The 16,175-nt window shown below is 36.1% G+C and overlaps 1 protein-coding gene across 1 annotated transcript in view; it reads right to left on the bottom strand.

Moving 5' to 3' along the window:
• Positions 1-12,745, bottom strand: part of LOC106054399 (ras-related and estrogen-regulated growth inhibitor-like) — a 42,540-nt gene extending 29,795 nt beyond the window's left edge. Inside the window, exon 1 of the mRNA XM_056045214.1 lies at positions 12,031-12,745. Within this exon, the coding sequence (XP_055901189.1) occupies positions 12,031-12,109 (79 nt within the window). The 5' untranslated portion in view covers positions 12,110-12,745. The remainder of the gene's footprint in view (positions 1-12,030) is intronic.
• Between the last annotated feature and the right edge of the window lie 3,430 nt (positions 12,746-16,175).

Below are 16,175 nucleotides of genomic sequence, written 5' to 3'. Positions count from 1 at the left end.
TTATCGCGCGTAGGATTGACATTTTCCTTATTAAATGACACCCCAAAATGACATCTTTTGTCTATATATTTCAGGACATTCGTTTTCTAAAGATTTGAATAATTTCAGGATATTTCCAGGACGTTTTCGTATATTTTGCAATTTCAGGAGATTTCCAGGAGCTCCTGGTAAATCAGGCGACCGCGAGAAATCTGTTATAAGTTATAAAATGGTTTAATTTAATAATTTACACGTAGAATTAGCGCGGGTCCTATGAAAGTGTGGGGCCCACTGCGGTCGGATAGGTTTCTCTGGTCTATGGCCGGCCCTGCAAAATAGTAGTGTATGCTACGCCGCCGGTCGACTAGTTATATTAAATTTTGTTTTTGTATTTGAAGATTATGTTTCAGTGTTTTATGTATAATTGCTACTTTACTTTTAAGTGTAAGTCTCGAATTGGTATTTATGGGCTTACATGTTTTGGATGTTCCTTCAGAGTTGAAGATAGTTTACTTCCTAGTCCAAACCTCCCGCAGGACGACGGGGGATGGGAGAGGGCAGGGTTTGAATCCGGGACCATCGATAAATCCAAACGACAGTCCAGCGCGCAAACCGCACGACCAGGCAGCCATGCACGATCTGGTTGATACTCCTAAGTCTACGACGCAATTATCTTCTATTTTTGAAGTAACTTAGGTAACTTATGTAATTTACAAGATGCGATGTATTTCGTATTGTCTTAAGTGTTTAAATTACATTATTCACTCGCTGATCTAGTTGCAACTCGCAGAGATGGTGGAGCGACTAGCGACTACTGTTAATGAATGTGCACAATGAATGGCATAGCAGTAAATGAGCTGTTTTCAATACATGACTCAGGTAGAGATGGGGGCGGTTGTTGAAATGGTACTGGTTGGTATGTCTTTGTATTTTCAAAATGTCACTTGAATGACTTGAATTCCAAAGTACGCCAAGGAATCTTTGTTCCTCTTCAAGTATTAAAATAATTTGTATCCTCAAGCTCAAACAATGAAAAGATTGAACACACACTAACTAAAAAAATTGCCTTTAAAATTGGATTGCCACATAATATAGAAAATACGATTTTAAAAAACTTTTTTAGTATTTCTTTAGATATAAACTTGACAGACGGACAGACAAATTACACACAACAAAACAAGCTAAAAAGTTTCTTAATAGTTATTCTGTACCTTTGTTATCACTTTTCAGTAAGTAAATGAATTTAAAACTAATAAAGAGGCGCTTCAGTAAGACAGTAATAGAACAATAGTGCCGTGAATAACAAGATTACAAAGAGAGTTTGTGTTACACAAACTCAGAGGCGGCCCCCGTCGAAGTCGGATCCCTGTCGGATCTGCATATTCGCAAATAATATTCAAGAGGTGATTTAATTTTGATGTAAAATGTTTTACACGTTTCGGATGTTCCTTCAGAGTTGAAGATAATTACTTCCTAGTCCAAACCTCCCGCAGGACGACGGGGGATGGGAGCGGGCAGGGTTTGAACCCTGGGCCATCCATAAATCTGAACGACAGTCCAGCGCGCAAACCGCACGACCAGGCAGCCATCCGATGGTCAAAAGTAATAATGTTTCAAAGATTCATTTGCGTAAATTTAAATTTAAATTTAATAAAAAAAAAATAGTAGATTAGTTTTAGTATATTAAAACATTACAATATTGATCAAAACGTTTGGAAATGAAAATCTACACTTTTTTTTACACTTTAAGTTTAGAAATTGAAATTCTACATCTTAATCTAGTCTATTTTAGTCTAAACTAGATCTAGAAATTCTAGATCTAGACTCTAAAATAATTTTAATTAGAATATAAATCCAGATCTAGATATACTGTAATAAAAATCTAGATCTAGTTTAAAAAATCTAGATTAGATCTAAATCAAGATATCATTCCTTTTTTAAACGCGAGTCACATAACGAGGCTTAATAAACATTACTATACCGAGTTCTTTTTTCATTTCATTTGAAGAATTAATTCCATATAACGTCAGAGGGAAAAAAAACACTACGTCACACGGCCTAGCTAGACTAAAAATCGCCTTCATCTATAAGAGCCATTTATCGAGTGTTCATAGACTTTGGTGCACCGAGTGCGTTCTTTAAGCATTTCATTTAAAGAATTCATTCCATATGACGTCAAAGGAAAAAAAACACTACGTCACACGGCCTAGCTAGAATAAAAATCGCCTTCATCATTACGAGCCTTTTATCGAGTGTTCATAGACATTGGTGCACCGAGTGCGTTCTTTTAGCATTTCATTTACAGAATTCATTCCATATGACGTCAAAGGAAAAAAAAACACTACGTCACAAGGCCTAGCTAGACTAAAAATCACCTTTATCAACACGAGCCATTTCTCGAGTGTTCATAGACATTGGTGCACCGAGTGCGTTCTTTTAGCATTTCATTTAAAGAATTCATTCCATGTGACGTCAAAGGAAAAAAAAAACACTACGTCACACGGCTTAGTTAGACTAAAATATGTTTTCATTAATACAAGCAATTTTTTCGAGGGTTAATAGACATTGGTGCACCGAGTGCGTTCTTTTAACATTACATTTAAAGAGTCCATTCATATGACGTCAAAGAAAAAAAATTCCATTACCTCACAATAGGCTAGTACCGGTACCATAAAAAAAATGTCTTTATTTACACGAGATATTTAACGAGGGTTCATAGACATTGGTGCACTGAGTTCTAATAGATATTATTTAAAAAGGATCAAAGCCACATTGTTTTTGCGTTTTGTCTGTCAGTCGGTCTGTCCGTTATCTTGATATAAAAAAAACAACTAAAAGTTATTAAAAATTGATTAACCTTTATTTTACGTTTCAAAACATCGCAATAATTTTTAGGTATGAACACAATTGAAAAGTTTATATAATAGATTGTTCCGGATGTTTGTATAAATAGTAAAAGAAAAAGAGAATTTCAGATAAATGTAATACCGTTAATTAAATTTTTTGGATGGTCTCGTATAAAAATTAGATGTACTACAGCCACGTGGAGAGATTTTCATACCTTACTTTGGTGTTTGGATTCTGTTTTCCTTAAAAATCGGAACATAATATTAACGATAATTAGATTTTTTAATGTTTTAGGTAGAAAGTTAAATGTACTGTAAGAGAGTAGTGAGTTAAAATATTTTTCATAAAAATCCGTAAAAACATTATTTCGTAAATGAGAAGATTATTTGTTTATTAATTAGAAGAGGGAGTTCAAACAATTATTTGGCGTTAGTAGATTTTTAAATAAATTCGGAAATTTCTGGCGACGATTTGTAAGAAACAAAATCCGGAACTTTCTTTATCGATTACAAAACTTCTATGTTATGTTTTACAAGAAAATTAAATGTCTAAAAAGTAATTTTCAGTAATCAATTCTAGTAAATTACTTTTTTTAAAAGCCTTATGCGATTTCAAACAATCATTAAGCATAATTCATGTTTTATAAAACAATATCCGGAACATTTTTACACTTAATGAAATATAAGTCAGTATAGAGATTATGATTTAGCATTAATATGCTATTTACATAAAAAACGGAACAACATATTATTGATAATGTGTTTTAGCAACGTTTAAGCATGGAAATTGAATGTAATATAAGTTAGAAGAGCAAACAAACATTTGTTGGCGTTGATTAGTTTTGCACAAAAAAATCCGGAACAATCAATTTTAGATACTTAAAACTATTGAGATGTTATGGGAGGAACATTAAAGGGTAAATCAGATTTTCAATAGCTTTTAGAGTTCTAGTTTTTTAAATCTAATCGTGACGGACAGACCGACCAACAGACAAAACGCACAAAAATAAGCTTCTTTTATTCGGATGGGGGCACTAAACAAAAAATAAATAAAATCTGATTTTTAAAAAAAGTTTAAGGAATTGGTTTAGCACCTGATCATGTTGCGACGTTACGCTACTGCACGAAAATCGCTGCATAAAAAGTCCATTTAAAAAAATGTGCGTGATATTTACATACAAAGTGCATTATTAGCCTTTATAAACAAACAGAAATGTTTTCTTTTAATTTTAGCAGCTAGTTGACCAGAAAAAACGTCTTTAACTATTATTTGTATTTGTTGTAAACATTTCCTGTACATTTTAAAAATATATTTGACTTAGTGATACTGAAAATACACAAAAATTGTCCATCTTTGTTAGCATATTGTAACATTGCCTCCCTTACATTTACGTAATTGTTTTAGAATTGGTGTATTTTTATGAAAAAATCGCTTGCATAATTAATTTTATAAATTAAACGGTTTGCTTTTAGAAAACCAAAAGTAGCCGTTGCACCTAAACTTTTCAAGCCGGATTTAATGATGAAATAATATTTTTCATATCTCTTCTAGTTTTCGAGATCTGAGTGTGACAGACGGACAGACGGACAGACGGACAGACAGACAGACGGACAGACGGACAGACGGACATTTTGCACAAACCTAATAGCGGCTTTTTCCCCTTACGGGTGCCGCTAAAAATTGAGGCGAGTTTTTTTCTTGTTGTTTTGATGATTTATTTAAATGATTTCTTTATGTTTCATTTCGTCCTTCTATCCAACACTAAGTGTCTGCTACCGCCTGGCTGAACGATCCTTTGTAGTTGTCGTAAGATAAGAGTCGACGACTCTTGGAACTCGGAAGCTCGCCATCCTCTGCCTGTCTGAACAAACTATTATGTCGGGGAAAGATCTAAGCAGATGTGCATTTTTCACATCGTTATTACCGATGGCTCGTATCCCAGGACGCTCAAATTGGACGCTAGGCCGAGGACCGAGCACACTGGGGAAGCTTTCCATATTCCTTCTCTGTACAACATCAATCGTGCAGGTTGTCCGCCACAAAAGCGGCTCTTAGAGAAACTGTGTCCGGATAGTGACATGTTTGTGTGGGATTTCTTCCATCCCAAACGGGGTTTCTGTTTTTGATTCTCCGCTGGCCTAATCTTCCGCTCTAACGTCTTAACAGAGCGTCACGTTGAGGCTAAAAAACATTGTTTTGTGATTGGGAATAAGGACAGAAACGTATCTGATATGAATGTTTATACCTATAGTGGTCCTATAGTAGGTGAGGGGAGTCGATTACTAATTGGCTGCACATTCCTATAGTTAATAGCAATTTTGATATGCTTTTGAACAAGATGTAATACGGATTGCTCAACCTGGATATAGCTTTGACATGTAAAAAATTTTTTTTTTTTTTTTAATTTGGAACTGGTCGTTAAGAGATAGCAAGGGACGTCATTCATCAATGACACGAAATTAAAGCTTAAAAAAGATTATTTCGGTTATCCTCCCCTTCAAGGATGTATGCACTTAGGGGTAATTGACTTAATTAGCGAACATAATTTACTGCCACATCTACAATCACTTGGTTCCTGATAGTTCCGTCCCGTCTTGGCAAGAAGCCCATTGAGATACAGAAATAAGCGACTAGGAAATAAAATATCGTTTGATCTGTGGTTAGGAAACGTGAGACTGGCTATTACCTAAGGATGAAACTTGAAAACAGTATTTTCAAGTTATGTCAACATTTAAAAGGCCAGAACCGGTTCAATATACTTAGAAGACCACATTTTCACGAGAATATAACCTGGCCAGCACAATTTGCCGAATGGTTTTAAAATTGTATTTACAACTACACACTCTGTCTGCAGGGGGTGCTGTGTCGTACACGTTATTCTTCTCACTTTCCATTCTCGGATCAAGTTGAAACTTTGCAACACATTTTCAATGTCGATGACAATACACGAATCAATAAAAAAAAATAGTTCATCAATTTGTCGTAATTAATTAAGTGTGTTTTATTGGGGACAGTAGGCAAGGAAAAGAGGGGGGGGGGGAGATATACCTTGTGTACAGAATAAGATCGTTCGCTAAAGTTTTAAACCAAACCTTCTGCTTTTATAAGAAGCTAAGTGGCTAACATGTCGGCCTACCATTCTGGTGGCTCGAGTTTTAATTCAAACTCAAGGAACTTTAAAAAAAAAGAATTAATTGTTTTCGAAAAGATACGACGGACACGTTCGCACAGAAGCCCATCCCCCTACTTGGGACTTGAGAGAACTAATGATGGTTAACATTTGACCTGAGAGAACCAATGATGGTTACCATTTTAACTTGAGAGAACTAATGATGGTTACCATTTTGGCTTGAGAGAACTAATGATGGTTACCATTTGACTTGAGAGAACTAATGATGGTTAACATTTGACTCGAGAGAACTTATAACGGTTAGCATTTGACTTGTGAGAGCTAATGATGGTTAACATTTGACTTGAGAGAACTAATGATGATTACCATTTTTGGTTTGAGAGAAGTAATGGTGGTTAACATTCGACTTGAGAGAACTAAAGATGGTTAACATTTTTTTGACTTGAGAGAACTAATGATGGTTGACATTTAGACTTGAGAGAACTAATGATGGTTAACGGTTTTCGAATTGAGAGAACTAATGATGGTTTACCATTTAGTCTTGATAGAACTAATAATGGTTACCGTTTTTGGGCTTGAGAGAACTATGATGGTTAGCTTTTGGGTTTGAGAGAACTAACGATGGTTACCATTTGACTTGAGAGAACTAATGATGGTAAACATTTGACATGTGAGAACTAATGATGGTTACCATTTTGACTTGAGAGAACTTATGATGGTTTACTTTTGACCTTAAGAGAACTAATGATGGTTACCATTTGGCTTGAGAGAACTAATGATGGTTAACATTTTGTCTAGAGAGAACTGATGACGGTAAACCTGAGTGATTTTAGAGAACTAATGATGGTTAACATTTGGTCCTGAGAGAACTAATGATGATTACCATTTGACTTGAGAGAACTAATGATGGTTACCATTTGACTTGGGGGAACTAATGATGGTTATCATTTGACTTGAGAGAACTAATGCTGGTTACCATTTGACTCGGGAGAACTAATGATGGTTAACATTTGACTTGAGAGAACTAATGATGGTGCACCTTTTTTTTGTCTTGAAGGGACTAACGATGGCTTACTTTTGATTGGAGGAAGTAATTATGGTTTACTTTAAATTAGAGGGAAATAATAATGGTTTACTTTTGACTAGAGGGAAGCACAAACACGGAACACTTTGTTAATTCGTTTTGAGAGATGACTTTACCTGGTGGTCTACTATTTGGTTATTCCAGTAGCTTCGTGGGACACTTATGCAGGCCTGGTGGGACACTAGGGTTCTACGGAACACGGTTTGGGAAACACTGCCGCAGTTTGTTGCCAAAGCTTAAAGCACTTAAACCGCATTTTAATAATCAAAGTGTAAATATAGTGCAGATTACCGTATTTTCATGTGGTAGCCAGAATACTATCAAAAACTCAAGGGCTTTTACCAATAAATGTTTGATACTCTAAACTGGTGCAAAGTCTCCTTTAAAATCTGTAATGCTACATATGGCTCGTTGAAAAAATGTAATTTTGTTTGAAAAGAAAAAAGTATACTAATTGCATCGCATCCATATGAAGATTTATAATCAATAATTAAAAGGTATTTATGGATTAGCAACTTCAGTGTCGCTACACTCCTATGTAGCGTGTGAGTAGGACTGGCCCGCAGGAGCCTACCCATGGAAACACCTTTGTTTATCATATTGTTTAAAGTGAACGTTTTGAAAATTCATTAATATCAGTTTTTATATCAGATTGTATTTAAAAGTTTTCATAAGATGTACATTTATTGACTGATAGTATGTTAAGGTAAAACAAATCTACACGCCCTAAATTCCGTTTCGTTTGTTACAAGTATCACTGATGAAGTGTGAAAGATGGTTGATTGCATCAATTATCAAAACTTTATTGTACATTTTTTTTTATTTTTTACAAAGTTTATATCAACTCACTCTGCCTGTCTGTCTGGCCAAAAGTTTGTACACGTTATTTCTCCGACACCCAATCTCCGATCAAGATGAAAATTTGAACAATTATTACTTTTACAACTAGATCTATTTAGTCACCGTCTGCATTTTAAAGAGAGATTGGTAAAGTAAGATGGTGGTTAAAAGTTATGGAGCGGATAACTGCACCTGAAAGTAGAAGCATTATAAATGTTCTTAAACATTTTTTTTGCCAAAAGTTTCTATACAATACTATGGATGGGGTTGTTCAGATTAGTTCAGAATTTTTTATTTTGAGTCACGTTGTACTGTTTAAATTCTGATTGCTCGTAGTGGGAATCTGACTAGCGTGTTAGGTCAATATTTAGAAATTTTAATCAATTCATTTGCGGTAAACGATAATTTATAAAATGTTCACCCTTTTTATAGCTTAAACCTTTGATGAAGCCGAATCGTATAATAGGTAATAATGTTTATTATATCCCTTTTATTGAGATCTAGGCCTTAACTTAAAGTTAGGCCTTGGTAGATAATAGCATTAGGATAATCAACTCTAGAAAAAAAAAATTAATCCACACCCTCCTTGCCCCAAAAAAGTAAATAGACCGTGTGTCTGACTGATTTGAACAACCTGGTCAGATAGACGTACACACAGTGGCGTAGGTACCCATGGGCCCGGGTTCAGGAATGCGAAGTTGGGCCCCCTCTTATAGTGTAACTGAACCCAAACTGGGCTCCACTGTATCTAATGAGAGAGCACATTTCAATGAAAACAAACTTCTACGCCACACAGTGCACAGTGTACACCTGTGCCTCACAGGGTAAAAAGGAACAATTTCCTCAAGCTTTGGATCTGTCTTGTCTTGGCCTGTCTTGTCCTGTCTTGGCCTGTCTTGTTCTGTCTTGTCTTGGCCTGTCTTGGATTGTGTGTGTTGTCTTACCTGTCTTACATTATACTAATGCGAGTCCGAACACATCCAAGAGGCACAACAATAGACTAGAACATACTTGATAAAACTTGTGAAGACTTCAACTGATGTTTATTTACAGATGGTGGTGATTGTCTTGTCTCTCTATCCGTCGTTTCAATGAGCAGTCTGTTCACTGTCCATCTTTCTACAAGCCCTAGCGATGTTCTTCTCCTATCATGTACCCGTATTCTGTCTATGTCACTACTTTTACCGTCGCTAATAACAATGCACAGTATATATATTTTTACAAGACTTACATAATCTCTAAACTAAGCTAAGATTCTGCAGATTATTTGAAGGGCCAATGTCATTGGTCAACCATGTAGCATTTCGGGACTCAAAGTCACATGCTGAATCTTCAGATATTCTTTATGTGCATTGGTCGCCACCTGAAGTCTTCCCACAACGTTGTTTTATATCAGCTTCGTCTAGTTAGGAGACTAGGTTTTTTAAAGCACCTTTGTCAAGAAATTATTGTTTAACTTAATGAGTAGAAGGTCGATTGTAGTCACAAGTTCGGTGTCCATGTACAAATGTTTGTAACTTCGAATAATTGGAAGACATATTGTCTATATGTGGGTGATTTGTATACATTCACGTATGTTTTAAATATTAGATATTATGTCATTTTATGGACATCTTTGTTTGTTTCTTTCCGTTAGGACATATGCTTATCGGTGTAACCGATTATCTAGCAAGAGAGGTATTAAATTTACTGTTTACTTATACAATTTATTCAAGCATTTTAACTAGTCAAAATTTACTGTAATATTAAAGAAATAAATAACACTTGACAAAAACAAAAACAAATATTATACATCATGTTGAACACTTTTAAAATGAGAAGACTTACAATTAGTTATTGTTATTTTTATTATTATTAAATAAAAAATATAACACGTTAGATTTAAATGAAACGCTGTACTGACAATTTAAGAGTTATCTTCCTTTAATAGATTACAAACTACAGTTATAGATTTACATGGATTTGTTATTTTGCTTGGACACCAGAAATGGAATTTAAGAAAAATGAACATGATTTAATTTAAAATAATGTAATAATGTGATGCATTTCAAACTCTTATAGTCAACACATTTCCTTACATAACTCCGTTTGGGCCCCTAGTGGTCCTGGGCCCGGGCGCAATGAACCCCTTCGCGCCATGGTTGCTACGCCACTGCGTACACATGCGGGCGAAGTGTACTGTAGTGTGTAGTTCGATATAAGACAAACTGCGTTTATTTCGTTACGCGTTATCCAGTAGTGGCTGGCTTGAGTGGTCAGACAAGAAAATAACACATTGGCATGGTTGTCAAGCGTATGTACGTAGATCTACCTTTACACTATAATATTTAAATGTTTCTTAAAATTCAAAGAAATTTCGTTTTTATTTCTCTGGCTAAGTTATAAATGTGAAATTCTGGATCTATTTCTTTTATGAGAAAATGAGCTATGAAATTTTTAAAGTTTAATTAACTTTATTTAGTTTTGAAATTGGTGATAAACTTTTAGTTTAACTATTTTATTTTAGTTGAAACTTAGTTTTAGTTGAACTTTTGAAATTCAGTTCAGTTCCCCATCACATCACTTCACTGAATACTAAGAAACATTGGAGTCGACTGGGGGAATTCCCGCTGAAAGGGCGTTCCTTCTTCTTGACCTAAGAGTTGAGTCTAAGACGCTTGGAACTCTAGGCCCACGGAAGCTGGCCTCCATCTTCCTTTATGGACAAAACTTCTGTCTGGGAGAGATCCAGGCAGAGATACATTTTTTACATCCCCTTTTTTTTTAATGGCTCATGAAGGCTCTCGGTTTAGAATGTTAAAAATAGCTTAATTTAATTTTAAAATGATTTTTGTAACGGCCCAATGAGATTTTTCTTAATATGGCACATTAGCTAGTAATTGTTCTTTCAATGATATACATTAAACGTCGAATTTCTAGGGGAATCGTTAGAGCCTTTTTCGAAATCTGTGTCCACCCAGTTTTCACCCATAAGGAAATTGCAAGATAATAAGAGGAACAGTGGAGAGGGAGGAAGAGAGAGAGAGAGAGGGAAAGTGAGAGGGAGAGAGGGAAAGTGAGAGGGAGAGAGAGAGAGGGTGAATAGAGAGGGAGATAGAGGGAGAGAATGACAAGAAAGAAATTATAGAGTTATTTTAGTAAATTGTATTATTTTGGAATGAGATCAAATACATAATAGAGAGCCCTGAACAGTCAGGTGTTTACTTAATACATTCTTAAGGCTTCCGAGTCTTGCCAATTTCCTTTCTCTATATGCTTCTGTAGGTTTATAGAACAGCTACGATTCATACGAAACTGTAATAGAGATTTACTTGTAGTAAAAACTATCCTATTGTATAAGGTCAAGCAACGAAAAGCACCCCCCTCCCCCAGAGATTTTTTTTTTGCAACACCGCATGTGCACTTAATTTTACTCAAAGTAACAGCAACGAGCTAAGGTTTCATTTGTATTTTCTAATTAATATAGCAGCCGATGTCTGAGATTTTTGTTTTAAATTCCTAAGTTCAACACGCTATGATAGCCAATGGCTGAGACTTATTATACCTAAGCTCAATACACTACTATAATAGTTAATGGCTTAGACTTATTGTACTTAAGCTCCATACACTACAATGATAGCTAATGGCTTAGACTTATTATACCTAAGCTCAACACACTACTATCATAGATAATGGCTTAGGCATATTATACCTAAGTTCAACACACTATGGTAGCCAATGACTGAGATTTCTTATACCTGAGTTTAACATACTATGAAGAGATTTCTTATATCTGAGTTTAACATACTATGGTAACCAATGGCTAAAATTTCTTATACCTGAGTTTACATATTATGGTAGCCAATGGCGGAAATTTCTTATACCTGAGTTTAACATACTATGGTAGCCAATGGCGGAAATTTCTTTACCTGAGTTTAACATATTATGGTAGCCAATGGTTGAAATTTCTTATACCTGAGTTTAACATACTATGGTAGCCAATGGCTGAAATTTCTAATACCTGAGTTCAATAAACAGTAACAAACAAAGACTAAAATTGTGATTGCTGCAGCTAAAGGTCTGGGCTCCATGATTCAAGAGGCAAAAGTTCCGCTTCATTAAGAAATCAAAGTTTCCACTAGGTAGAGTTAGTCAAAGTATTTCTACTCACCAGATTTGCCCACTCCCGGGTTTCCAAGAACAACAATTTTGCTGTCAGGTGGTCTTGACTTGCTCAATGTTCCAGACATTGTGCTGACCACACGAGCCGTCTGCTCCTTTTTGTTACACCAACCTATTTCGATTAATCCTTCGAAATGAACGTTTCACGCACACAAACACATACGCAAGCTCGCTGGTTGGCCAGTGTCTTTATAATCTGGCAATCTTGTTAGACCGAGCTTAGACTTGAATAAATATGAAAGTATAAGTTACAACAAAACATTCAAACCGCATTCAAAGTGCGGTGGAAGAACGGATAAATACGAAATTCCCACTGTCGTAGAACATAGAGTACAAACTAACTCCATTCCAGAAGAGCTCTACACAAGAGTCTAAACATTTAAATGTAAAAAAAAAAACACACAAAATAATGAGACGTTTAATTCATTTGTAGAACGTTGTTTTTGTTGTGTTTTTTTTTCTTCCGACATTAAAAAAAAAAAAAAAAAAACGCCAGAAAACCACTACCTGGGTTTTGGCGCGTGAAACGTAAGCAGGGCTCAGACGATCACCTGCTTCTTGTTTCAAGGCGATGTCAGCAGGGGGGGGGGGGAGACTTAAGAGTTACTGCCCTTCAAATTTAAATATTTGAAGCGTTTTCTTTCTCTTATCGTGTTTTTCCTCGAGTCAATGTTATTTTATTTTTTGTTTTCTTCAGTCCTTCTTGTGTATATTATTCTGGGGATGAAACAAAAATTTATAATTAGAGCGTGATTGAGAGTTGACTATGATCAAGGTGTAACTAGAATTAGAGACGTCCGCCAAGAGAAAATGTCCTCCATTATGAGGTCGTGTCCTCCGTCAAGAAGGCATTAACCCAAAGTGTAAAAAATTTCCGGCTTTCCGGTTATTTTTTTTTTAATGGCATAATATCAAGGAAAAAATTATCTATGATTAAAATAATCATATGGCTGTGGAGCCACATATATTGCAGGTCAAGGTGGCTTTCGCTTTGGTGGCAGAGGAGCTGGTTATTTTCTGTGTGGCACGCTTTTCTTCAAGAGCTGAGGCCCATGTTTTCTCGCTGTCCATAGCGGTCTAAGGCTATGTCTTCCCAATAGTCAGTATCAATGTTGACTTATTTTAAATCCCGTTTTATCACATCCACGTAACGGAGGTGGCGACGACCAGTTTTACTTGAGCCAGACGCAAGTTGCCTGTACAGAATGATTTTCGGGATGCGATAGTCCTCCTTCCGGCGAACATATCCGAGCCAGCGCAGTCGGCGTTGCTCGAGGACTGTAAAGGTGCTGGGAAGGCCCGTTCTCGCGAGGATCTCAGTATTACACACTCTTTTTTCCATGTTATTTTTAAGATCCTACTAAGAAACCAATGAAAGATTGAAAGCCACGAAGTAGGAAACATTTTTTTGTAGTGATTATCTTCTCTTGTTTCGTCGTTTTGGGTGGGTCGAAGCCGTATTTATAGTGAATATAGTTCTTCTGTTAGAGAGTGCCTCGTATTTAATAGTATGAAATAAATAATAAATTCATTAACAATAGTAGTACCAAGTTGCTGTAATTTTTCTTTTACCATTGCCTGATTGCCATATGTATGATAGGAATAATAATATAATTTATTGCTTTTATATAGCGCAACTTTCATGGCCCAATCTCATTTGTGGACCAGTTTGGGGGGGGGGGGTATTTGGGAGAAGGTTTTCCGTTCTGCCTTTAGGCGCTCAGTAAACACAGCTCTGCATGAGTCGCCTTGATAGATATCCAAGCCAAGTACTTAGCCTCTAGACCACACAAAATACACAGAATAAAAAAAAATGCTTATATAATATAATAATTTAAAATTGACTGTCATCACTAAAAAAAATTCAATTACAAAAAAATAAAAAATAAAAAGTCATCCGAACTGGATTTTTTAATATTTTATTTACAAACATAATTTTATATTTCCAAATCGTAATGTATACTACCCCCTTTCCCCCACGTTCTCATGTAAAATATAGAACACATACTATTACATAAACTCATTAAAAGGATTTAGCGCTGTTTAGGATTTTTAATGGCGGCACTACTCTTTTTTTTTCCCCCATACAACCCATCGTCTGGCCGTCCGATAGGTGCATCCATCAACTTTAATAAATGTCTTCTCTGTACACATGTACATGTATCCGGCCTCCCTCCCCCCCCCCCTTTCTCCGCGTATCTAACCTCTTGTGATTAACTCCTCTTGGTCGAGTTATCTCCCGTATTTTGACGTTACCGCTGAAGAATGTACACACACCTAGATATGCTACAATAACTAGACGTTTGTCAATTATTTTTTTGTCTAAGTTTTGACAGATGGCATTAAATAGGGGGGAAAAAAAGGCCACTGTTAATAAGTTCACACTGGGTCAACGGTGCTCAATAAAATGGGCGGCCTGGAAAAAACCCAGCACCCCCTTTTTCATGCATAAGAAGCTCTCAGAGAATAGTTCTGTATACAAGATTGGAGGCCGTAGAAAGCTTGGGTACCTCTTAAGCCCCAAACAAGTGGCAACTAACAGGGCGTGATATTTGTACAGATCAACTTTCATGTTTGTTGCGTTCTCTCTCTCTCTCTCTATCTCTCTCTCTCTCTCTCTCTCTCTCTTGCCTTCTCTTATGTTTCCCTTTTTCTCATGTTTCTCTTTTTTTTTCTCTTTCTCTCTCTCTGTCTCACTTATTTTTTCTCTTTTCCAACTCTCTTTTCTCTATTAGACTACTGATTGTTTTTCTTTCCAGTCATAATTATTTTACTTTCATTACTGATTTAGTTGATTGATTATATTTACCTTTTTTTTCCTATGTCACAGTTTTTTTTTCTAACCTTTTCTATTTTATTATCTCTCTCTGACATATTACTGACTAGCAGTACTAAAGCCCTAGTCTACCGGACCTGTGTGTGGAGCACCTTGCTGTACGGAAGTGAAACATGGTCAACCTACTCATGGCAGGAAAAAAAGCTGAATGTCTTCCACCTTCGATGCCTAAGGCGGATCTTTAAAATAAGGTGGCAAGATAAGATAACCAATGAGAAAGTGCTACAAAGAGCAGGGTGCCAGGACATCCGCTCTGTTATCAGCTGCAGACGCCTTGGCTGGCTTGGCCACGTTAGTAGAATGCCAGTAGGTTGACTTCCATAGGACATCCTGTATGGCGATCTAATAGAAGGCAGGAGAGCCGCTGTTCGCCCACTTTTACGTTATACGGATGTATGCAAACGCGACATGAAGCTCTTCAAAATCGACACTGGCAACTGGGAAGAGGTGGCAGATCCACATGGAGAGTGAGCATAAAGGAAGGGTCACAGATTGCAGATGTCATACACAACAGAAGCAGAAAGAATGGTGAAAAATGCAACGGCGCCTGGTGATTATATATGCCCAACCTGCGATCGCAGCTGTGTATCAAGGATTGGCCTCTTTAGTCACACAAGAAGTTGCAAAGGGAAAAGATCGTCTCTCGAGACGTAAAATGCCACAGATCTCTCCCTCTCTCTCTCTCTCTATCTATCTATCTATCTAACTATCTATCTATACGTCTGTCTGTCTGTCTGACTTTCTGTCTATCTATCTATCTATCTATCTACCTACCTATCTATCTATCTATCTATCTATCTATCTATCTATCTATCTATCTATCTATCTATCTATCTATCTATCTATCTATCTATCTATCTATCTATCTATCTATCTATCTATCTATCTATCTATCTATCTAACTATCTATCTATACGTCTGTCTGTCTGTCTGACTTTCTGTCTATCTATCTACCTATCTATCTATCTATCTATCTATCTATCTCTATCTATCTATCTATCTATCTATCTATCTATCTATCTATCTATCTATCTATCTATCTATCTATCTATCTATCTATCTATCTATCTATCAAATAAAATCAAAGCTATTAAACTAGCTTCGCTTTATATAAAGCCTCAGTTCTAAAAACAAAACACCTTCACCTCTACATGCATACATATAAAGGCAAGGCAATAAAATGTGAATAAAAAGTACAATTTACAGAGAAAGAAAAAAAAAACATCTACTCAAAATATAGAGACACTTGGAGGACTGATAGGTCAGGCAGATATACATTTTACGTCTGCCGAGGTCAA

Source organism: Biomphalaria glabrata, chromosome 10 (genome assembly GCF_947242115.1).
Source record: "Biomphalaria glabrata chromosome 10, xgBioGlab47.1, whole genome shotgun sequence".
Lineage (NCBI taxonomy): Eukaryota > Metazoa > Mollusca > Gastropoda > Planorbidae > Biomphalaria > Biomphalaria glabrata.
This window is presented reverse-complemented; position numbering and strand designations above follow the sequence as displayed.